This window comes from Anomaloglossus baeobatrachus, chromosome 5, assembly GCF_048569485.1.
Source record: "Anomaloglossus baeobatrachus isolate aAnoBae1 chromosome 5, aAnoBae1.hap1, whole genome shotgun sequence".
Classification (NCBI taxonomy): domain Eukaryota; kingdom Metazoa; phylum Chordata; class Amphibia; order Anura; family Aromobatidae; genus Anomaloglossus; species Anomaloglossus baeobatrachus.
In genome coordinates, this window is record NC_134357.1 from 386,525,401 (window position 1) to 386,550,314 (window position 24,914).

Consider the following 24,914-nt stretch of genomic DNA (forward strand, 5'->3'; position numbering starts at 1 on the left):
GCTGTGTGAGTGATCTGCTGTGTGTGCTTGCGATCTGCTGTGTGTGTGATCTGCTGTGTGTGCCTGCGATCTGCTGTGTGTGTCAGCGTGTCAGCTAGCAACAGGGTAGGACGGCGTGCAGCACCGACCGGAGATCACAGGAGGACCTGGGAACCACGCAGACGTCCTGGTCTGGTGAGTATGAGTCTCCTGGGAAGTTGGGGGGGGGTCTGCTTTTTTGGGGGGTAAACTTACCCCAACCGTGTTTCTCCAAGAATAAGACCTCCTCCAAAAATAAGCCCTAGTGCTTTTTTGGGGGGCAAAAAAAATATAAGACAGTGTCTTATTTTTGGAAAAACACGGTATTGTTAACTTGTGCCATAGTTGTGACGACGCTGCTGCAACCGGTCAACAAAAACAGTGGTGAAGAGGCATCATTGGACCTGCGGAGGGTAATTACCTCTGATTTTCTGATTTATCTCTAGCATAAGCTAATGAGCATAAAAAAGTTAAAGCTGAAAACATCATTAATATTGTCTGCAGAACAATAAAAAACGTAATGTACAAAAGGTCACAAATGTGAAACATGGCAAAGGGGCAAATACAACAGTCAGTTATGGTATACAGTATGTCTAGGTCAGTACTTGGCCATGTCCATCTACAATCAGAACACACAATATAATAATAATAATATAATAAAACACAAAACATACAGTACGTGGCACATGCAACACGCGTTGTATACTGACCTTAAAGCTCCAGTAGTTTGGTTGCTAAAAAGAATAGGAAGAAAAAACAGATTTGTAACAGCACTAGTGTCTGCTATTGATACCAGACAATATGTGTGGACAATCTGGCATCTTATATGCAGGAAAGTATAAATTAACAATGTGCATCCTATTAGCTATTGTTCAGTACGTATACTTTGCATAGACCAAGTGCAGGAGAGTTATCAATATTTTTACAAGATGACATAGTTTTGAGCCTGGAACAGTAAAGGGCCAACTGCACCAAATTCATGAGAATGGCAAATCCGGCATACATTCTTGGATATGGTCTCCTGATAAGTCACACATAGATGGGAGACGATCACAATGATGTAGCGTGTTATACTGGCCCACCATGTCTTTTCAGACTGAGAACGCTCTGCAGATCTATGTATTTGACACATCAGTGTTTGCTCACGCACAGCAGATTAGTTGTAGAAATTTCTGCAGTTGTCATAATAATTAGGGAAGAACTTGTAGAAATCCAAGTGCTTGCTGCCAAAGCAAACCCATTCGAGTGAATGGAACTGAATTTCAGGAGGAAAATTGCAAACATTGAGTTTTAAATCATTTTTTTATGAATGGCATGATTAATTTAATCCTTTACCCCACAGGCAGAATAAATCAGGGGCAGGTACCCCTAATTAGCTATTTTATACTCCAAGATGCAGCATCGTTTCAGGGAATCATACTTAACACAGGGGCCAGGAATGAAGTGACTGAAAAGACATAGGGACGAATCCCCGGTGGCCTCTCCCCACCCGGATCTGTTTAGTCAACAGTTCTCTCACTATGAGTATATAGGCTGAATAAGGGGAGACAATAGCGCAATAGGGCTTTATCTGTGGGATAATGATGATATGATATAATGATATTGCATACAGGGGTTTTCTCACGTGGTGTGGCTGTGTGACACAACCACTGAAAGAGCGTGGACACAGCTGCAGCAGTCACGGATATAAACAGCTGACAATGAAAGATGAGGGTAAAGAATGAGATGAACAATGTCCACTAATGTGATTTATTCAACGTGTTTCGGAGTGAAACTCCATCAGGTCAATCACTATTGTGATTGTCCTGATGGAGTTTCATTCCGAAATGCGTTAAAATCCCATTGTACTACATTGTGCATCTCATTCTTCACTCAGCGGCACGGGTGGTTTCACCCTCGTCTTCCATTGGAAGCTATGAGTATATAGGGAGAGACTTGTGAAGCATACTGAGCGGGGTAGAGAGAAGTCTGCAGGGACGGGCTTCGTAACTAGTCTTTCAATCACCCCATTCCTGGCCTGTTAAAAGAATGTTTCCCTAAAACGCCTTAGTGTTTCAGAGTAAAACCTAGAAATGTGTATCAATGCACTCTGTCCCTGACTTATGCTACAAACACACTGTGGTTCTATGAAGCCAGAGCTGTCAATCCAAGAAGGGTGACATTGTGGAAATAGAGAGAACGCAAAGAGCTGAAAAAGTGCACTTAAAGGGCTAGTCCACTACTAGGACAACCTCTTCTGATTCCATATGTTTCCTCCAGGCTAAATAATATAGCCTATACTCACCTTCCGTACCGGCGCTGTTCCAGCTGTGCCCTGGCTCGCGGTGCCGGGGGTCACGAGGGGTTGTGACTCAGCGCTGGCTTCCTTCTGCCTACCGTCAGACCACGCAAGTTATTCAACAGGAAGTGAGCGCAGCGACTGCGCTCACTTCCTGTTGATTATTTGTTTGGTCCGAAGGCGGGGAGAAGGAAGCTGGTACTGATTAGACGTGGGGCTTGAGTCACATCACAACCTCATGTGAGCCATGGCACCGTGAGCCCGGACACCGCTGGAACAGTGCCGGTACGGAAGGTGAGTATAGGCTATATTATTTTACTGGGAATAAACATGTGGAATCAAAAGGGGTTGTCCTAGTAGGGGACAACCCCTTTACATCACATGCCATGATACAACAGGCGCCTTTGGATAGTAACATTTTTTTTGTGCCTAAACATGCAAAAAAGGCATTTGATGTTTGCCACCATCCATAGTCATTGAAAGAAAAACGATTATGTGACCATACGATAAGAATGCTAGTAATCAAAAGTGAACATTTACAGACCCCTAAGTGGTTGTGAGATGGTGAGGAGCAGGGTACTTCAAATGTTCAGCTGGATATTAGGAGGAGATTAACTGAGCATAAAGATAGGAACAGAAATTTGGCTAAGACCAAATCCCAAAGGCTTCACGTTGTGACCACTGGCCAATGCAGATACATACATTTTTCTTACAAACTATGATCTGCTCACCATTTTTATAGTGTTGTTATTATTTCACAGCACTACGTAATTGCCTATTATGTGCTTTAGTTCATTTGTGTAACTAGGTGCAGTTGGTATTGTCTGAAATAATTACACGAGAAGCAGTTTTGAGAATATATTATCTGCCTGCTCATCCAGCCCCAGCTGCACCTGGAAGCAGCAGGAATACACCCAGGATACAGAACACCAGGTTAGCTAAATTGGCGTGAAATTAAATGGTGCTTAGGATGCATGGCTGATGCATGCAGCTTCATAATTCTGAACCCAAGTGATGCTCCAGGGTGTACCCGTCACATCAGGCAAACCCTTTATATCAAATGATTACTCATAAAGGTGTGTGTGCTTTACAGCGGACTTAAACACACAATAAATCCTCCAAACTCACACAGGAAAATACATATAAATGGCCTGACCTTCCAAGAAAAAGAAGATGTAGGGTGCTTACCGATGATGGGTTATCTAGGCACACAGGCACTGCATTCTCCTGTGTCTCTCTGTACATCAGAGCATCAGGGCTGCATGAAGTCCCTGCAAGCAGGATAGATGAGGAGCCTTGAAGCAACTGCGGAGAAAAAGGAGATGGTACAAATATCAAAAACTTGTTCCTTTTTTCCAATACAACTCCTTGAAATTGTAGAATTCAAGCTCCTTGCCTTCCAGTCATAATCAATATATTATAAATCCACCTCCACATTCCAGGTTGAGTTGATAAAATGTCTACAATATTGGTGGAAAATTGTCCTACAAGCCAATGTACAACATGTAACACTATACAATAGAGAGTCATAGTACAATGCATGAAATTCAAACTGCAAAAGGATATTCCCAAAATGTTAAGTTATTCGTTATTCATAGGACAGGAGATGACTTACAGATATCTGGGGGTCCGACCACGGAACTTGTCTATTTCTGGCAGTCTAATGTATGGACCATAGATTGCAGTCCAGTTCCACATGCTCAATCAAGACAGGGCTCTTCACAGTTCGGCTGCCCAGCTCGAGGTGCAATAAATTGGACCCCTAGAAATCAGTAAGTTAACCCTTGTCTTGTGGATAAGGGATAACTTAATATTTTTGGAAAGTTACTCTCGAAATCACTGAATAACCCCATAGTATGCCAAAGTATAGAAAACAAATAATGTTAAGATTACCCACAATCCTACAGTTAAAGATTTTTCGTCATCCATGCTGCCATATTTCACATCCAGTTTATTGTAAAATATATCTTTGTACCATGTTAGCCAGTAGAGGTAAAAAAAATGTTTAAAAGAACTGAAGTCCTCAGTGGTTGATACCTTTTAATGGCTAACTGTAAAGATGGTAATAATAGTAAGCTTTCCAGACTTGTCTTCTTTACTGCACTATTCTATGTCCTGTTGTGTATAAATATGTGACTCTTCAGATTCTGTGTTATACCATGCCTGATGAAGAGACCTGAGTAGTCTGGAAAGCTTGCAATTATTACCATCTTTTCAGTTAGCCATTAAAAGGTATCAACCACTGAGGACTCTCAGGGGTACTTTGCATGCTGCGACATCGCTAGCCGATGCTAGCGATGCCGAGCGTGATAGTCCCCGCCCCCGTCGCAGATGCGATATCTTGTTATAGCTGCCGTAGCGAACATTATCGCTACAGCAGCTTCACACGCACATACCTGCCCTGCGACGTTGCTCCGGCCGGCGACCCGCCTTCTTCCTAAGGGGGCGGGTCGTGCGGCGTCATAGCGACGTCACACGGCAGGCAGCCAATAGGAGCGGAGGGGAGGAGATGAGCGGGACGTAAACATCCCGCCCACCTCCTTCCGCATAGCCAGTGGACGCAGGTAGGAGATGTTCCTCGTTCCTGCGGCTTCACACACAGCGATATGTGCTGCCGCAGGAACGAGGAACATCGTACCGACATTATGGAAATGTCCGACACTACACAGATCGCCGATTTACGACGCTTTTGCGATCGTTTATCGGCGCATCTAGGCTTAACATGTTGCGACATCGTTACTGGCGCCGGATGTGCGTCACTTTCGATTTGAACCCGACAATATCGCAGTAGCAATCTCGCAACGTGCAAAGTACCCCTCAGTTCTTTTAAACAATTTTTTACCAGTTTATTGTCACATTTCATGAATTTTATCCTAAACAAGAGACATTCTCAGAGAGCCATTACAATTCAATGAGACAGTATAGCATATGCTCTATATGGTTACATGGTTATTACAATTATACTTAATTAATATTTGAGTCCCAAAAACTGGCAATTTTCGAAAATTAAAATGAAAAAAAAGAAAATATCTTAAGTTTGATTGTCCTGAACATTTTCCGCCAGTATATCTAAAAAATGGACAATCAAGTGGAATGAAAACTGAGTAACAGCTAAAGAGTTAGTATGCTTGTGAATTTAGATGACCACTATTATATGGCTACCAATCACTATTCGTTTAATTCTTTCTATATGGGTATAAATAAGATTGTATTAGACAGCAGGCAAACTACATTTATGCACTTAGCTGAAAGAATATCTGATAAAAGATCCCAGCGTGTAATTTTAGGCTTCCACAGGACCCTAGTCATCAGACAGAGGCCAAAATTGTGTTCTATTGGTGTTGGCCGATATTTGGTTGCATACCATTTATTTAATTGTAAAGGAAAGAATAGCAGACTGTGATTTCCAAGACAGGGCAAATGCAAAAAAAATAATGTGCGATATATGATTTTTACAATATGTAACTATAGTGGACGGATGCCTCAACTTCCATCCAGACTGTAAGGCACATACCCAATTAGCGTACACACCGGAAAGTAGGTTATAGTAAAGTATACACAGTGGTATAAAATGGTCACTATTATTTCAGAAAACTTTACATAATTCCATAGTACAAGTAAATAAAAAAACATGTAATATATGTAGAGAAATATGCTTATTTTCTCCACTTGTGACCCACTATTTTTAATCCACCCAAACTCTCTCACCCGCAGGCCTGAGATCATCGTTCTCTCTTGAAAAGAGGCAAATAAAATACAGCTGCCTACTGAAGTCTATGGACAAGGAGGAGCAGAGAGAGATACAGTAATGTGCTGCTGTTTTCTAGTAAGTGTTTTATCTCACCACATAACTACACTGCTTGTTACTGTTCAAAAATGTCCTCCATGCTGCGACTGCTGCTTCTGAACAAGTGCTACATAGGAGGTGCAAGTCTTTGGGATCTTCTTTTGTTTCTATGGTAACAAATGTTACGTAACATGAAATCCTTATGTGTCTAATATATGTTTTCAAAATTTTGTGTTTGTTGCTTATGGTAACAGTGTTCTATGCACGCGAGAAAACAAAATGTCGGACTCTAATGCGATATTCACAGCAACTGAAAGCAGAGGACTGATAAAATTCTTGTTTCTGCAAGGAAAGTCCTTGAAAGATATTCATGGTGATATGTCGCAGACATTGAGGGATCAATGCCCTTCATGTTCCACAGTTAAGAACGGGGTTGCCAAATTTAAAACGGTTCACTTCAGCACCAATGATGAGGAACGTCCTTGATGACGGAGAGTGGTTGTTGTTCCGGAGATTGTCGATGCTGTGCACAACCTCATACTGGAGAAGACGGGTTTCAGCTAAGGCAATAGCAGAAATCATGGGGATTTCCCGTGAACGTGTTTGTGTCATTATCCATGAACAATTGGACATGAGGAATCTATCTGCAAAGTGGGTCCCCAAACGTTTGACAACAGATCAGAGAAGCATACGAGTGAAAGCTTCCCGGTCCATTTGTCAGCATTTCTGGAATGATAAGAACTTCCTGGATCAACTGGTTCCTATGGATGAGAGGTGGATTTATTTGTATGACCCTGAAAACAAGGAGCAGTCAAAAGAGTGGAGGCACAGTGATTCTCCTTGTCCACAGAAGTTCAGGGTGCAAAACTCAGCCACTAAGGTTATAGTGTCTGTGTTCTGAGAGAAGGAGGGTGTGCTGCTAGTGGACTACCGTCAAAAGGGTTCCACCATCAATGCAAGGTATTACATTGAACTTTTGGACCAATTGAAGGCAGCTCTGAAGGCCAAAAGGCGCGACAACCTGTCCAAAGGAATCTTGTTCCTGCAAGACAACGCCTCCGCTCACACTGCACAAGTGACCATGGCAAAACTGGCAGAGCTGGGCTTCCAGCTGGTTGACCACCCACCTTATTCACCAGATCTGGCTCCTTCTGACTATCATCTGTTTCCAAACCTGAAGAAACACCTCAAGGGTACCAAATTTCACACCATTTCTGATGCCATGGCTGCTACGGATGCCTAGTTTGAGGCATAACCGAAATCCTTCTTTTTACTAGGCTTACAGAACTTGGAATACTGATGTAAAAAGTGTGCTGACATCAGAGGAGAGTATGTGGAATAAATATAAAGTTTCATCATCCTATCTCGTTTCTTTCTGGGTAAAGCCAAAGACTTATCAGCAGCCCCTCGTAGAAGCAAGAATGCAGAAATGCATCATGTTTGGGTCTACTGTATAGTGGAGACATCATAGCAGCTCGTCTCCACCTACTAGCTCAGAGGCAACAGAAAATTAGGATAAAGCTGGTGCAAGATAACAGACATAAAATGGCCAGAAACAGTTATTCCTCCTGATGTATACACTCAAAACAAGTAAATATAAAAGTCATCTGGAATGAAGACATTTTTACAGAAGTTGTCCAGTTACCAAAACTGATTTTTTTTTCTCATAAATCTTGCTAATATGTGCCTCTCCACACATCTATTATGTTTTTTTCAGCAATATTACCTTTTACTGTGCTCTAGCAGCACAACCTCATTTCTGGCTCCAGCTCTGATGGGGTTAATCTCTCTTCTGACTTCCTAGGCTTAGTTCCTACAACTCCCATAATTCTTTGTGGCTTTAGGGCTGTATCAAACACACCCACTCATCTCTCCTCTCCACCCAAAGTCTCCTCCCTGCCTCTTCCCAGTGTGGATGCACTGAGAGCAATCACAGCAGAGACAGCCGAAGCCCCCAGCTCTGCACAACCATGGGAAGAAAGCGGCTGTTCTCATATAGTTCATAGTGTGTGTGTCTGTGTGTGTGTGTGTGTGTTTGTGTACAGAAATTGATTATTAGCCAGCGCAACATGTGAAAAAAAATAATTGGGGAAAAAAAAGAAGGGGTCATGAGATTGCTTTTTTTCCCTCTTGCCTAGTCCCTGTGTGTCGTCCGAATCATTCGTGCGGCATGCATTTTGCAGGCTACTTCACATCAGCAATTTTTTGCCTGTAGGCAAAAAACCACAAACCGCATATGACCGGATCCTGTGGATTAAATGTGCAGCGCATGCTACCATTATTTTACCGGATCCTTCTGCAGCGGGACACAGAATTTATCGGCCGGCACTGTAGTCAGCTGACTCCTGATCTCACAGCCCGCACATGCTGCAATGGCTGCAGGTTAACAGCAGTCACTGCCTGCTGCCGATCACATGTGACCGTGTGCAGGCTGTGTAATCAAGAGTTCAGCTGAGTTCAGATCAGCAGACTCCAGGGTCGGCCGATCAGGCTGGGGCCACACGGGGATTACTGCGATCCCCTTGCATGACACTCGGCTCACGCTGGCAGTACAGCAGAGCCAAGTGTCATGCGTGTGTCCCTGCGACTGAGATCCGACTGTGCGAGCGGACCTCAGCTGCGAGGGGCAGTCCGGCACTCAGGAGGGGCGGGCCAGCGCTGCGGAGGGGCGGGCGGGCCGGCACTGAGGAGGGGTGGTAGGGATTTATCTCCCTCTCTCCTCCATAGTCGCCTATTGCGATTATCGCTCTGCACTCGTGGTACACCGATGTACCGCAAGTGCAGTGCGATTTTTCTCTCACCCCATAGACTTGAATGGGTAAAAGAGAAAGAGTCTTGCATTACACCTGCAGCATGCTGCGATTGTTTTCTCGGTCCGATTAGGGCTGAGAAAATAATTGCTCATGTGCGCTGATACACAGGCTAATATTGGTCCGAATGGAATGCGATGTTTTATCGCACTCCACTCACACCGATTTTCTCGCCGTGTGGCTTAGGCCTTACTTGTTCTGTGTCCCCCTGCATCCATCGCGTGTGCGGGCTGGAGTTCAGATCAGCTGACTCCAGTGTTGGACTAAACTCAGGTGACCTCACAGCCCGCACATGCTGCAATGGATGCAGGGGGACACAGAACAAGTAATCGTCCGACACTGGAGTCATCTGATTACTTGTTCTGCTGGCGCTGTAGTCAGGAGTAGGCATGAGTGAGCTGTAAAATACTCTGGTGCTCGATGGGCATAGCCCATGTCGATTTTTTTTTTTTTTTTTTTGATATTCAATAAAAATAAAAAATAACAAAAAAACAAAAAGCAAACACATAACCCTAACCCTAGGGTTAGGGGTAAAAAAAAAAACCATGTGGGCTCCCGCTGCATTTTCTATTGGTAAGGATAACCCAAGCAGCTACTGGCTGCTAACCCCCGCTGCTTGGTGTTACCTTCACTGGCAATGGAAAATCCAGGGAAGCCTTTTTTTTGTGTTGTTTTTTTTTGCCTAAAAACTTTAAAAAAAAAAAAAAAAGATGTGGACTTTGCCATATTTTTTGTACCCTATTTTTTTAAATTATTTCATGAAATAATAAAAAAAAAAATGAGGTGGGCTTCGCTCATTTTTTTGTGTCCAGCCAGGTACAACTAGGCAGCTGGAGATTGGAGTCCGCAGCGCAGGGTGGCCCAAGCTTCCTGTGCCCCCCGCTGCGAATTGCAGTCCACAGCCGCCCCAGAAAATGGCGCTTTCATAGAAGCGCCATCTTCTGCCGCTGTATCCAACTCTTCCAGTGGCCCTGGTGCCAGGTGGCACGCTGGGTAATAAGGGGTTAATACCAGCTATATTTTACCAGCTGGTATAAAACCCGAGATTCTTAATGTCAGGCCAAGTTTGACTCGGCCATTAAGAATCTCCAATAAAGGGTTAAAAAAAAAAAAAAAAGACATCACACCGAAAAAATACTTTATTAGAAATAAATACACAGACACATTAGGGACTCAATGTTTATTACTCCCTCTCATCCCTCCACGATCAAGGGATTTCTGTACTGACCATGCCAGGAGAGAGCGAGGGAAAAGGGAGAGAGCGAGGGAAAAGAGAGAGAGAGCGAGGGAAAAGAGAGAGAGAGCGAGGGAAAAGAGAGAGAGCGAGGGAAAAGAGAGAGGGAAAAGAGAGAGGGAGGGAAAGAGAGGGAGGGAAAGAGAGAGGGAGGGAAAAGAGAGAGAGGCCAATGAATAGAGGCCAATGAAGAAAACCCCTAAAATGGTAAGTTACACTCATATAGAAAATAAAAAAAATGGGTGAACCACCCCTTTAAACTAAACATAGTAATAAAAGATGTATAGTCACAGTTCATGTATTCTGGAATAGCACCAATAAACCTAATACCTAAAATTGGCTAAGATTCATTATGATTTTGTGATACCATGTAAAAAGAAAGAGTATAGAGAATACTTAGGCCACATTAGATAGGGTGTGAGAGAGAAGGCTGCATATAGCCCAGTATAACACGGGTTAATTACATAAATGTTCTAAATAAATCAAGAACAGTGTTCGTTATCTCCAGACTGTAACGTAGCCGCCTAACAAGGCACTGCGGCGTGTATAACACCTCGCTATGACGGAGCAGAAGGCGTCTCACACATTCGTTCAATCAATGCTGATTAATTACGGATAGTAGAAGGTGGTGTAATGATTACTCCTAGGCATGCACTGACTGCATTACACTGCGATCAGCACTCTCTTAGGGCTGCCACTGTCAGTGAAATGTATCCTCTGTGATATTTGGTCGTCTGGACCTAAAGACGCTGTGTGCGACCTCTCTCCACTGTCTACCCCATGGAGACCCAGAATGATGTAATATGACGAACCTTTCATCACCCAGCATACGTTGCTTTTTGCTGACTGCACTCTTACATATCAGTAGTTAGATTCACTGTTGAAAAATGTTGTTCCTTTTTCACACAGGCTTTTATAGAATCTAGAAAGGCAATAACCCCATGAGACCACAGGCAGAATTTCAGAAAACCACATGTACTCTTAGGAGTTATCAGTGATGTTATGGATAGATGATACATAGTGAAGAGCGAGGGTGTTTGGCACCACCAGTTACTCGATCGTGCATCGGGGTGCTCGGGTACTCGCGGAGCTTGGCTGATTATCACGGGTGCTCAGATATTTCGTCCATGAAACCACAACGCACAGGCTCGCTTCACTGCATGTTGTGTGCCGGCACCCCAGGGAGAGCCATTTACCGTCTCTCAATGGCTCTCCCGGGAGATAAAGCAACGTTCTCTGACGTAGCGTGACAAAAAAAAAAAAAAAAAAACGCCCTTCCTCCTGCTGGAAATGCTCTGTTTATGCCTGGCTATAAGTGGGCAGAGACCCGAACAAGCCGATCACTGACTTTCAATAATGCTCGTTACTTGTGTCCAGTTCGTCCGAGCGTCTGACTAGGTCGAATGGAGGAACGAGCATTTTAGTACTCGCACATCACTAATGATAACTCATTGATCCTTGTGAGGTATGACTGCTGTGACCCACATCAATTAGGAGAATGGGAAACATTTATCCCCGTTGGAAGGGATCCGCGGTGCACATGCTCAACAACGCCTCCATTTATTCTCTGTGGGGCTGCCGAGCGCCGCCCTCCGTTTTTCCTGGCAGTCTCATAGAGAATGAATGTAATGGTGGTCGGACATCCAACATGTTGTTTCATTTTGGAACAGGGATAACAATTCCCTGTTAAACTCAACCAATCAGCAGCTTATCACTCATCCTGTGGATAGCTGATAACTTGCTTTTACTGGACAACCCCATTAAATCCAATAATTCATAATACAGACTTTGGTAAGGCCCCTTTCACACATCAGTTTTTTGCCATCAGTCACAATCCATCAAGTTTTGAAAAAAACAGATCCGATGACTGATGCCGCTGGATCTGTTTTTTCTCATCGACTTGTATTAGTGACGGAAGGCCTCACGTTTCATCCGTCGTTCGATGGATCAGTCAAAAAAATGTTTGTCCGTCGGACACTTCGGCCAAAGTAACGTTTTTTGTGTATGTCGAAAAAACGGACAGCGACAGACCCGTCGTCCATCGTTTGGTAGAATAGAAGCCTACGGCCGCAGGATCTGTCATCATCCATCAGTCTATGGGCGACGGATTCCGTTTTTTTTAACTGAGCATGCTCCAAGTATTATTTAGCCCCCCAGCAAGTTGGATCCGTCGAAAAACGGATCCGTCGCACAGTTTAGCCACAATCTGCGACAAATCCGTTGCTCCGTCGAGAAAACGGATTGTGACTGATGGCAAAAAACTGATGTGTGAAAGGGGCCTTAGAAACAAATGTGTGGATATACAAATACTGACCTCAATTTAGACAGTATAAACATATAGAGAAGAAAAGCAGAAAATGCGCTGATCACAGAAGGGCACATGCCATGTGATAAAGTTGGTGCATCTTGCTGGACAGCATAGACCCTTTTCTTTATGCCTCCTTTTGTCTTGCTTAGGGCCGTTTCACACATCCGGCTTTTCGCCGGTTTGCCAGATTCGGCGCACACCAGTACAGTGTATACAGTACAGTGGCAGTGCCGCAACTTCCGGGTCACATGCTCCGGTCACATGACAGCTTGTGACCGGCACTTGTCACGCTGCCATTGTACTGTATACACTGTACTGGCATGCGCCGAATCTGGCAAACCGGCGAAAAGCCTGATGTGTGAAACCAGCCTTACTCTACATCAATATGTTGCATTAAATCAAGAAGCACACTGCTAATAAAAGGGGCACATTTTATGATTCAATATAATCAAGTCCTTTTTTTAGACAATTTTCAGGGTTGTTTCATGATATTTGGCAACAGTTTTTAGGTGCAATTTGAGTTACAACTTTAGTGCATTTTGTTAGTAAATTTGACAAGCAATTAAGGATTTATTAGATGCTGGTTAAAGATATTGAAAAATGTAGGAAAGGAGAATGTTTGTACGCTCAAGTCCTGTGCCTGTCTGATCTTGGTGTGAGGCACTAAGGCATTATGTTGTCCTGTGAGAAAGTGCTGAAGATATGATCACTGAAGTGAATGAGTGTGAGATAAATGAAGGAATCTTCAGCTAAAAATATTAGAACCTTTTTTGTGACTTTTTATCACAATAAGTTGCACGTTTTGCAAAGTGGCACTAAATAACCAGCATAAATAAAATCCCTTCGGGTAGGGGGGGAGGCTCGAGACATTTGTAAGAAATTCTGCAACTTTTTGAAAGGTGGCAAATGATGGAACAGGTGAAAGCATCTGGAAAACCTAAACTCCTGTCTTAATGGTGAACATAAAAAACCAAGCAAACACAGAACAGACTCTTAAAAAGGCACATATAAAAAGAGTAATTAGGCGAAAATGAAAAAATAGGTGAAAAATAATAGACAAAAAAAATGGGCATAAACAATAATGAATCAGGTTCAAAGTGCCTATGGCATATCTGTGAAGAAATGTATTTCCATTACAGGTTTTTGGGTGGTTCAAAATCACTGATGGTCTTGCTTTGGTAAAGGAGTCAACCACCTTAAGACCTCTGAGCTTCTGTAGAACAGCGCTAGCTTCTTTCCAGAAAAAAGCTGCCCTTTTAAGTTTTCCATAGCAGGTGTCACGGTCATCTCCCTGCTTTTGGAGACTAGTGACAGATTCCAGACTGCAGCCTCTAATCTCCATCTTGTTATTTAAACGTGGTTTTGTTTCCTTTGGTACCTAAACAGTTAATCTCAGTTTACTGCTGGCAGCTTCTCCAGCAGTCTCTAGCTGAGTGCTTCAGCTGCAGTAGCTTTGTAGTCACGACCTTCAGGTTTAAATAGAGGTGTTACTCAGTAATCCCTGCTGAAGATATAAACTCATTTGTATACTGGCCCTCTTGGTGGAAGGAGCTGTGTTGGAGTGTTCCAAGAAGCCGACCTTTATCCTTTTGTGTTGCGGTATTTCCCTCTTTTTGCTTCCTTCCTTTGTGTTTCCGGATTGTAGTGGCATGTCTGGTGAACCCATCGGCTTACTCACTAGGCAGTGGTGAGTTAGGGACAGCTGAGGGCCCAGGTTATCCTGCTCGACGACAGGTTAAAAGAACTTGTACTCGTATAGGGATGCTAGGGAGCTCAGGAATCAGCTTGAGGTGAGTTCTGGAGGTGCCCTCTCACCCATCTCCCTCTTTTGTATTATGTTTATGGTGTTCCCCCAGTTTCTGATGTTTTAGTTGTTTATTCGTTGTGCATCAGACTTCGGTCATTCTGAACGCGCTCGCCATGCCGGTAGCGTGCCAGCGGGTCACTGCAGCCACAGAACTCACTTCCTGTTGATTAACTCGTTTAGTGTGAAGGTGGGGAGACAGAAGACGGCGTTGATTGGACGAAGGGCTTGCTTGGCCTCAGAAAGTCACGTCAGCCCTGGGAACACGAGCCGCAGCACAACTGGAAGGGCGCCGATATGGGAGGTGAGTATAGGCCTTTTTTTATCTGGGGGAAACGTAGAATCAGAAGGCCTTGTCCACTACTGATACAACCCCATTTAAGAAGTGTTTATTCAGAGTGAGAGATGTGGCCTAAAAGTGTTCTGCTATTAGAATTAGGCACATGTTTAATACATCCATCATCATTAAAACGTAAATTGTGCAAGAAGGTAAAAATACAAGAACAGAGGAAACAATATTAGACTAGATGCAGGAAATGTGAATATACATTCAATTATTATGCTCGTGCGTGACACTGAGAAATTAATTTTTCACAATATAACACCTTCAAGCAAAATGAGAGTGTTAATTGTTAATGTGTTAATCTGTTAGCATCTGAATTATCAGGGGGCATAGTATTCCACCATTGTCACATATGGAGCTCATCACAGAGGCTGGAGAGTAAAGAGCACTTAAAATATCCCTTTAAAACAGAAAATCATGTAGTCATTCATAACGATGCCTATTATTAATAAAAGGGATAATTTTGTACAGTAATGTAATTGCCATATATTAGTTATCACCAGACTCTGGGTAGTGCTAGCAGCCTCTTCTCAGCGTCCTCCTCCTCTCAGCTGGAGGACGCGCTGCACAGCTCAGTCTCCTGTGTCCAGCCGTCACCTCCACTTTGTCAAAATCTTGTCAGTTTGCCAGCACTTCCCACTACATTATTTCTTTCTATGTTGCAATTGTCTTTAATACACAAGAAACTCTGACGAGCTTTTATCAGTTCTAAAGCGTAAAATGTAAAATGATAAGCGTTTCAAAAGAGGAAGACCTGCAAGTAAGTGTCTGGGTACTAAGAAACAGAAGATGGTGGCTGACAGTGCACACAGGGAGACAGTGTAAAGCCTTGGTTGGCATGGTTAGAAATGCATTAAAATCCGTAATGGCAGATATGATGGAGTTTCTAGTTAAAGGGAATTTGTTAGCAGGTTTTTGATATGTAAGCTGAAGCCAGCATGCTGTAAGGGTTAAAAACAAAAATCAATTATGCCTCTCTTATCAGGATCCATGCTGTTGTTTACTTAAATTAAAGGCTTTATCACTTGGTGATTATCATTACTGTGGCTAGCTGATTCTTGCCATGTTGTCCGACAGGCCTCCTCCTGTGATTGACACATCACTGTCAATGTACAATCTTTATTGAGAGCCCGGTGTGAGCGGAGACAGGTCCATGGACTCAGTACCATGACTAAAGCTAAAAATGTTGTCAGTAATCTAAGTGATACATAGTTGGATCTCTTTCTCAGGGTTTCTTTGCCTACATCATGCTGTTTTCAGATGAGTTAGCAAAAACCTGCTGCCATATTCCTTTTAAGAGCATTTTCTTATCATCATAAATGGGTAAATTGCAAAATCTGGATTAAAAAAAAAATAGCAATTTACAGCTTAATAAAAATCCTCCTCGTTGTCAAGAACTGAGGGAATTTTAGTTTTAGTGCTTAGTGCTCATTGCCTACTGGCCTCTTCTGCAGTCTATTAGTGCTGGCACATAGTTCGGCTAAGTGGCTCAACCATGGTCCAAAATCATCAGAACTCCAGGCAATGGAGAACCATAGGCAGGGGAGCAGTGCACTCCTGAAGACAGAAAATGGGGCAAATATTTTGGGAGATTGTATGGATGTTTCACATAGAGCACAAACAAGACATGTCATCTTAGAAGGGTTGCCTAATTTTGGCAATGCCTCTAACAGAAACCCCCAAGAACAAACTAATCATAGGTAGTCTTGCTGCTGCGACCGAAAGTGAGCAATTGTAATCAGCATAAGAATCCAGGAGCAAAGAGTGCTTTATACGCTGAGACATCACTAGCGATTGCTAGCGATGTCGAGCGTGATAGCACCCGCCCATGTCGAATGTACGACATTTAGTGTATTCGCTGTCGTAGCGAACATTATCGCTACGGCAGCGTCACACGCACATACTATGTGTACGACGTCGCTGTGACCGCCGAACAATCCCTCCTTCAAGGGTGAGGTGCGTTCGGCGTCATAGCGACGTCACTGCGGCGTCACTAAGCCGCCGGCCAATAGAAGCGGAGGGGCGGAGATGAGCGGGACATAACATCCCGCCCACCTCCTTCTTATGCATTGCCGGTGGACGCAGGTAGGGAGATGTTCGTCGTTCCTGCTGTGTCACACATAGCGATGTGTGGTGCCGCAGGAACGATGAACAACATCGTACCTGTGGCAGCAACGATATTAAGGAAAGGAACGACGTGTCAACGATCGCCGTTTCTGATTCGATCGTTGATCGTCGCTCCTTTGTGTCACACGCTGCGATGTCGCTACCGGCACCGGATTGCGTGACCTCAACGATAAATCGGTAGCGATATCGCAGCGTGTAAAGCGCCCTTAAGTCTTCAATTCTATTGAACAATTACATACTGCACAATGAAATAATTAATGGTGCATCAGGAGAACACCACCTCCAGGCAATTGGAGAGCCTTAGGCAGGGGAGTGGTCTGCTCCTGAAGACAGAACATGGGGCAAACGTTTTGTGTGTTCAGGCAGAAGTATGGTTGCTTCACACAGAGCACAAACAAGACATGTCATCTTAGAAGGGTTTTCTGATTTTGATAGGCCTACTTTGATCGAAAACCACAAGAACAAACTAATCACAGGGAGTTCAACTGCTGGGACCCAAAGTGATCAGTTGTAATCCGCAGAAGAAGCCAGGAGTTAAGGCCCCGTCACACACAGAGATAAATCTTTGGCAGATCTGTGGTTGCAATGAAATCATGCACACATTGTCCATTTGTACACAGCCACAAACCTGGCACTGATTGTCCACAATTTCACTGCAACCACAGATCTGCCGCAGATTTATCTCTATGTGTGACAGGGCCTTAAGTCTTCAATTCTCTTGAACAATTGCACACTGAAACTAATGGTTCATCACAGGGGTCAGCAACCTGCGGGACTTTAGCTGTTCAGAAACTACAACTCCAAGCAAGCCTTGACATCAGAAGGTTGCCAGGCGGCTGTCGGCTGTGATGGAAGTTGAAGTAGCAGTAGCACAACAGCTGGATTGCCGTAGGTTGCTGACCCTTGGTGTAATGCAAAAATGATCAAAGTCCCCCAGATACAGAAGTGTTCTTTATACCGCTCGAACCTAGCTAAATGTAACCAATAGATCACATACTGAAATCAATAATGTGCAGCCCAGTGGCTCAGTGGTTAGCACTGTTGTTTTGCAACACTGGGGTCCTGGGTTCAAATCCCACCAAGGACAATATATTCAAAGAGTCTGTATGTTCTCCCTGTATCTGTGTGATCTGGATTCCTCCAAAACACATACTGATGTAGACTGTGAGCCCTAATGGGGACACTGATGATGATACCTGTGGAATATGGTACGCTATATAAGTAAAATAAAGAAATAATGACCATAGTTAATAATAACGTGTAACTAAAAAAGTAAAGACAATCAACTACGGAACCTTTAACACATTAGAAAATGTATTGGACAGGGATTAACATATTTATTTATCATCATTGTGTAAATCAGGACACGTGAATATCCCCAAGTGCCACAACTACATTGAAACTCTACTTCTGTAAAGGGTGCTTTACACGCTGCGACATCGCTAGTGATAGCTAGCGATGTGGTGACCGATAGCACCCGCCCCCGTCGTTCGTCCGACATTTTGTGATCGCTGCCGTAGCGAACATTATCGCTACAGTAGCGTCACACGCACATACCTTTTCAGCGACGTCGCTGTGACCGCCGAACAATCCCTACATCAAGGGGGAGGTGCGTTCGGCGTCATAGCGACGTCACTGCGACGTCACTAAGCGGCCGCCAAATCGCAGAGGAGGGGCGGAGATGAGCGGCCGGAACATCCCGCCCACCTCCTTCCTTCCTCATTGCCGGTGGACGCAGGTAAGGAGATGTTCGTTGTTCCTGCTGCGTCACACATAGCGATGTGTGGTGCCGCAGGAACGACGAACAACATCGCTACTCACCAGACAACGATTTTTGGTAAATGAACGACGTGTTACAGACCAACGATTTTTAACTCTCTTGCGATCGTTTAAGGTCGCTCCTAGGTGTCACACGCTGCGATGTCGCTAATGACGCCGGATGTGCGTCACAAACACCGTGACCCTGACGATATATCGTTAGCGATGTTGCAGCGTGTAAATGGCCCTTAATTGTTGGTGTAACTCTGGCACTTATGGTACATTTCATCAAGCACATAATCTTCAAATGTGCTTTCGTAGGAATCCTCATTTCTAAATATCACCCATATAAACCTGGTGCCAATTACCTGACAAACGAGCAAAACACTCATTGTTTTTGGGTGATTGGATCATTTATACCACCAAAATAATCATTATTATCGGCAGCACATCCTCCGGTTTAATCAGGGTTGGTGTGTTCCCATATTTGTTCATCGCATTGTGTAAAGAGGCCGGTAAATGCAGTGCGGTGGCCATGTGGTCAGTTCTCTGCATACCTGTGACCAGCCAATGGCCGTAAGATTATGAGCCATAAATGTTCATCCACAGCAGTGGACAATGTTTTGGCCCAGCCGTACCACCACTGCCCCGTCTGACCCTACACTTAGCTTAGGGATATTGTTGTCACAAAGTAATTAGTAAATGAGGCTTTGTAATTATTCCCAGCCAGACTAGCGGCAATCTATTCTGGGTGCTTAGTATCTAGGAATTTGACTGGTTGTGAACTTGTGAATGATAATTCACTGCAAAGATAATCATACATGTGTAAAATTTTTCACGACAGAACAGCCATTCTGATTTTTCACAATATGGGTATTTTTCATATATTACCATTAGTTTAGTAGAAAATATTATTCTTTTAAAGGCCCCCAATGCACTTGCAGTTAAAGGTAATCTGTCAGCAAGTGTTTGCTAGGTAAGCTGAAGACAGCATGCTGCAAGGGTTAGCACAGCACAGAGAATTCAGGGTTGCCTGTCTTGTTATGGTCCGGTCTGTTTATTTGCTATGTTTGTATAACCAGCAGGACTTATCATTTCTCTGACTACAAAATCACGCGCAGGGCAGTCTGGCACACCCACTCCTATGATTGACACCTCACTGTCAATGTAAAGAATGAATAAAGGACCATCACTCCAACTCTTCTGAATTACAGGAATTTATTACTTAGATTCACGGCACAAGCGCAAATAACGTGTTTTGCCTAATAAGCCTTTTTCAAACACCTTTTGAAAAAGGCTTATTAGCGGAAATGCGTTATTTGTGCTTCTGCCGGGAATATATGGAATAAATTCTTATAAGTCAGAAGATTTGGAGTGCCGGTTCTTTATTTATTCTATATATTGTGGATGCCTTCCCTGGACTCATGCACCATGATAGAGTGCATCCCAGTCAATGTAAAATTTGTAATGAGAGCCTGGTGTGGGCAAGGGTTGCTCTCTCAGCTCTGCTACATCACTAAATCTAAAAATTCAGATCGTGGCATAACGGCCTCACAGAGTAATCAAAGTGATACATCATTGGATTCAGGATCTCTTTGTCTACATCATGCTGCTCTCAGATGAGGTAGCAAAAATCTGCTGACAGATTCCCTTTAAGTAAAACCTATGCTGACATCCAAAGAAATGGCGTGGCAATAGAGCGGCCTAATGTTCTTAATAACATTAGTGACCATCATTATCAGTCAGACTAGTGAACAGATCGTTAAGGTATGTTCACATGTTGTGTAATTGCAGCATTTTCTCTCCACTAAAACAAGATGAAAAAGCAAATATAGAAACACATGTATTGTATTCTGAATTATTGGCATTAAAATAAAAATGTTACAAAAGGCACATATTTTAGGTGTGTTCTACATTTGTTTTTGTAGCATTTTTATTTACATTTCTCACCCACTGAATGGCTGTAAAGTGTTGCAAAAACGCCAAAAAAATGTATATGCTGTATCTTGGCAAAAACACAGCAGGGCTCAAAGAAAAGCAGCGTGTCCATGAGATTTCTGAAATCTTATTGATTATGCAGGTCCCGTAAAACGCTGCGTACTTTATGCATCAAATTTGCTGCATGAAATATGCAGCAAAAATGCTGCAAAAAAGCGCCAGATTTGAACATACCCCTAAAAGGGTTTCTCACTACTATGATACGGATGACCTAGGATAGATCAATACCAGACCGGTGGCGGTCAGACACCCGGCAGCTCCACCAATCAGCTCTTATCAGCTCCAACAGAAAGATGTAAACACTGAATGAAGCTGAACAGCGCCGCACACTCTTTAGTGGTCATTGCCAGGTATTGCAGCTCCTATTCAAATAGGGAAATTGATAACTGTACATGCGATGGACCTGTGCATGTGTATTTTAAGTAAATACTTGTATTGTCTATATTATACCAATTCGACATCCCCTTTGCTAATGATTCTGTTAATCCACCTAGAATTTTCTGAATAAACTGACAGCCGATTGTTACCAGTTGGTGGTGTGTCCCTCCACAGTGATATAGTCCAATCATTGCTGACATTATGAGACTGTGTAGTGACACACCCCTTTGACGATAGAAATGGTACCGCCCAGATGTAAATTTATTCATATATTTCTAATGAAGGAATTGTATAATAATGCAGAGATGGACGAAAATATAGGAAATACTTAGAAAAGCTGAGAAGTCCTCTTTAAAGGTGACCTTTTGACATATTTAGTAAATACTTGCAATCACCATAACATAATAAATCTGAAATATTTGTGTCGTTCCTTTGTTATCATTCCTGCAAATATATGAATAAATTAAAAATGCGATGTTAATAGTTGAGTTGTTTGTCTTTTCCGCATCTGACACTGTTCAGTCAGTGCTAACCGTCTAGCTATGTAGGGTCCTTTGATATGGAAAATAGTAATATCCAGTTGTAAATTTATTCATAAATCTCTAGGAAGAATAAATGAAATACCGCACAATACAGAGCTCTAAAAAAAACATGATCGAGAATCCAGGGAAACAAGCATTTCCTAAAACAGGCATGTTAAGAGAGGTGTCGGGTCCTTTTTAAGTCGGCCATGGATGCAACAGTTTTTTTCACGCCTACCTTCCATTTTACGTATCATGTGCTGTTTTATCAGGATCTCCAGAATAATAATAATAATTAATAATAATTTTATTCATTTATATAGCGCTATTAATTCCACAGCGCTTTACATACATTTGCAACACTGTCCCCATTGGGGCTCACAATCTAGAGTCCCTAACTGTATGTCTTTGGAGTGTGGGAGGAAACCGGAGTACCCGGAGGAAACCCACGCAAACACGGGGAGAACATACAAACTCCTTGCAGATGGTGTCCTTGGTGGGATTTGAACCCAGGACCCCAGCGCTGCAAGGCTGCAGTGCTAACCACTGAGCCACCGTGCCGCCCAGAATGTGACGTAATGCATAAAATGATGACGATTGTTATTAATGATGATTCATTATTCATCATATCAAAACAAATCTGAATATATTAAGACATCACTGAGTAAACCAATATGTTCATTATTTTGTAATGTAATGGGTTTGCACCAGCTGTTTAAAAAATGAATTTCAGATGAATTATACATATGTACAATGCTAAGAAAATACTAATTAATCCAAAATTCATGATCCCGGAGGAAAAGGAACTCTAGGATCTGGTAGTAGTCTAGACAAATGCAGTGTGATGATATCCAACCTCTAAGGTGAAGGACAGAGCACAGTATGGCACTATAGTGCAGGTAGACGTATGGCGGTGTATACAAGCAGCAATGTCAATCATCATGCAGCTGGAATCGTGGAGGATGACATCATATTCTAAGTTACTGAGGGTTAATGCTGATGACATATTGGTTTTACAATGAGGCTAAAAAAACGATTTTGAATATTTTTTGCATTTAAAGGGCCATGAAACAGCAGAGATATGGGTGAATCCAGAAGAGGTCACTGATTGATGCAGTAATGCAGACAACAATGTGTCCCTCTCAATGCCAGGCCAGCAAGACATGAGATATGGGAGAAGTGTGGGCACTTACTTGGCAGGGAGATGAAATATACTGTAAACAAGGCTCTCAGCAGACAATGCTGGCTCTGTTCCTATTCTCACCTGTCTGGAGGATTTCTCCATTTACAGCAACCTGGAAGCCAAAGAGTAAATGGAACAGGTTGCAGAGAGAGGAGTGGAAATCCTGCACCCTGAGGCACAGCAGCAACCTGCCTCCATGAAGGAGAGCTGGATAGAAGGAGAGCATGAAGAAGTCTTACCTACTATATGGATCTGAATCCTAATCCATCAGAAGAGGCACCTCTGTGCTGTGGAGACGAGATCAGCACCATTCCTCCTGGTTACATGATGCTGCCCAGAAAGGAGGCTGTGAAGGGGCACGTACTGCAGCCCCCTGCCCATCTGACACATGAGCCAGCCTGCCTGGGCTCTGTCCAGCTCCACCATTCCGCCTGGCACAACCCTGACCCCAGCAATGTACTGTGCTCCTTCTCCTTGGCTGCTCAGGAGGCTGCTCTCCACCTGTCTTCTGCACTTTGCACCAAGAGTCTTGTTTGTAATCCAGTGCTGTAAGGAGCGATGCTGGGAGATCAGCCCATACTACAAGACAGAGCATCTGCTGCCACTGACAGGGAGGAAGGAGGGAGGGAAGGAGCAGCCGAGGAATGCAGATCCAGGGGTTCCTGCAGCCTGATCCATCAGAGGAGGGAGGAGACGGAGGCAGTCTCAGCGAGCTCAGGCCACCTCCTTCCTAAGAAGGGGGGCTGGGTACACCTGCACAGTGTAGATAAAGCCAGAAGCCCCCCCAGCAGTCATGGAGAGAGGGCATTATTCTCCTCTTCAGTGCAGGCTGCTTTATCTGACCGTACACAGGATCCTGCTGCTGCAAACCTCTGATAATAGACAAGGGGGCTTTCAGGCTAAGGTTAGGAAATATAGATCTCCCCCCACCCCATTCAGTAGGTTCATAGCAGCAGAGATTGCCACACAGCACAGACCAATGCTCAACACAAGTCACTAACTTGATGCGGATTGTCAGGAGTTGTAAGGTTACACAATGACAGCGCCTGTTGTATGGCTTATCACGAAGAGCAATGTGGCACCGAGAAAGCGCTAAAGCCAACCGTATGGGCGGCAGACATTTCCTGCAACTCTTCATGTTGGAAAAACAAAGGGCTCCTTCAGACGTCCGTTTTTCAGGCACCAGTTCTATCCGCGTTTTTCTCGGATAGCACTCGTATCTATTTTAGTATATGGGGCTGTTCAGATGTTTGGGGGTCTTTTTGCGGTCACCACTAACACACAGAGATATGTCCAATTCAGATCCGAGCCATAGATCCAAAACACCAATGCAAGTCTAATGTCTGCTTTACATGTTACGATTCTGCATACGATATCGTATGTGATCGTAACCGCCCACATCGTATGTGCGGCACGTTCAATCTTGTTGAATGTGCCGCACAAACAATTAACCCCCGTCACACGTACTTACCCGTCCATACGACCTCGATGTGGGCGGCGAACATCCACTTCCTGGAGTGGGAGGGACGTTTGGCGTCACATCGACGTCACGCGGCAGCCGGCCAATAGAAGCAGAGGGGCGGAGCTGAGCAGGACGTAAACATCCCGCCCACCTCCTTCCTTCCGCATTGCCAGCTGGGAGCCGCAGGACGCAGGTAAGATCTGTTCATCGTTCCCGGGGTGTCACACACTGCGATGTGCGCTACCCCGGGTACGATGAACAATCTGACGTTCAATTCATGAGGAATGAACGACGTGCGTGCGATGAACGTTTTACCGTTCAATCGCAAACGCACATAGCTGTTACACACTGCAATGTACCTTACGATGCCGGATGTGCGGCACTTACGACGTGACCCCGCCGACACATAGTAAGATATATTGTAGTGTGTAAAGCGGGGTTAAGGGCCAATGTAAAAATATGACCGATGCCATATGCTATCCATTTCCCATCCGTGCGCTGGCCAATGCTTGAGAAGACTTCTCAAAAAACAACACAACAGAGTTTGATCAGATGTCCATCAGTCTTCGGTTAGTCTGTCAGATTTTACCCTCAGTGTTTCATCACTTTTTTATGGTTCTGACGCTTTATCATGAAAACTGGACATCTTATAAATGGCCCACAAATGGCATCCGAGTTCTGGCCGATTTTTTCATGGACCCATAGACTTGCATTAGTGAGTTGTGTCCACGACAGAGCAAAATCAGACATTTCCTGTGTCTAGGTGCGGACCACTCAGTCTGAGAAAGTACACAGAGCAGTGGATAGCCCCAAAGACTACAATGGGCATGTGTAGCGCCCCTGAAGGTTTCAGGGTGCTACAGGGAACTGCATCCTCCCCTAGGGTGCAGGGCCTACCCCCCCAA

At 43.8% G+C, this 24,914-nt stretch overlaps 1 protein-coding gene across 17 annotated transcripts in view; it reads right to left on the minus strand.

The window, feature by feature from the left end:
• The window catches only part of SRCIN1 (SRC kinase signaling inhibitor 1), a 728,586-nt gene that overhangs the window by 225,504 nt on the left and 478,168 nt on the right, over positions 1-24,914 (minus strand). For 15 of the 17 annotated variants that reach the window (XR_012754280.1, XR_012754279.1, XM_075350093.1 and 12 more), the window contains 2 exons: positions 3,485-3,601; positions 729-752 (listed from right to left, as the gene is read on the minus strand). Coding sequence is in view for 15 of the 17 variants with exons in the window: in XM_075350093.1 (XP_075206208.1) it covers positions 729-752; positions 3,485-3,601 (141 nt within the window). In the remaining 2 variants the exon portion in view is untranslated. Of the gene's footprint in view, positions 1-728; positions 753-3,484; positions 3,602-22,557; positions 22,660-22,786; positions 23,206-24,914 lie in introns of those variants that run through there. The other 2 variants (XM_075350096.1, XM_075350097.1) reach the window with 2 other exon arrangements.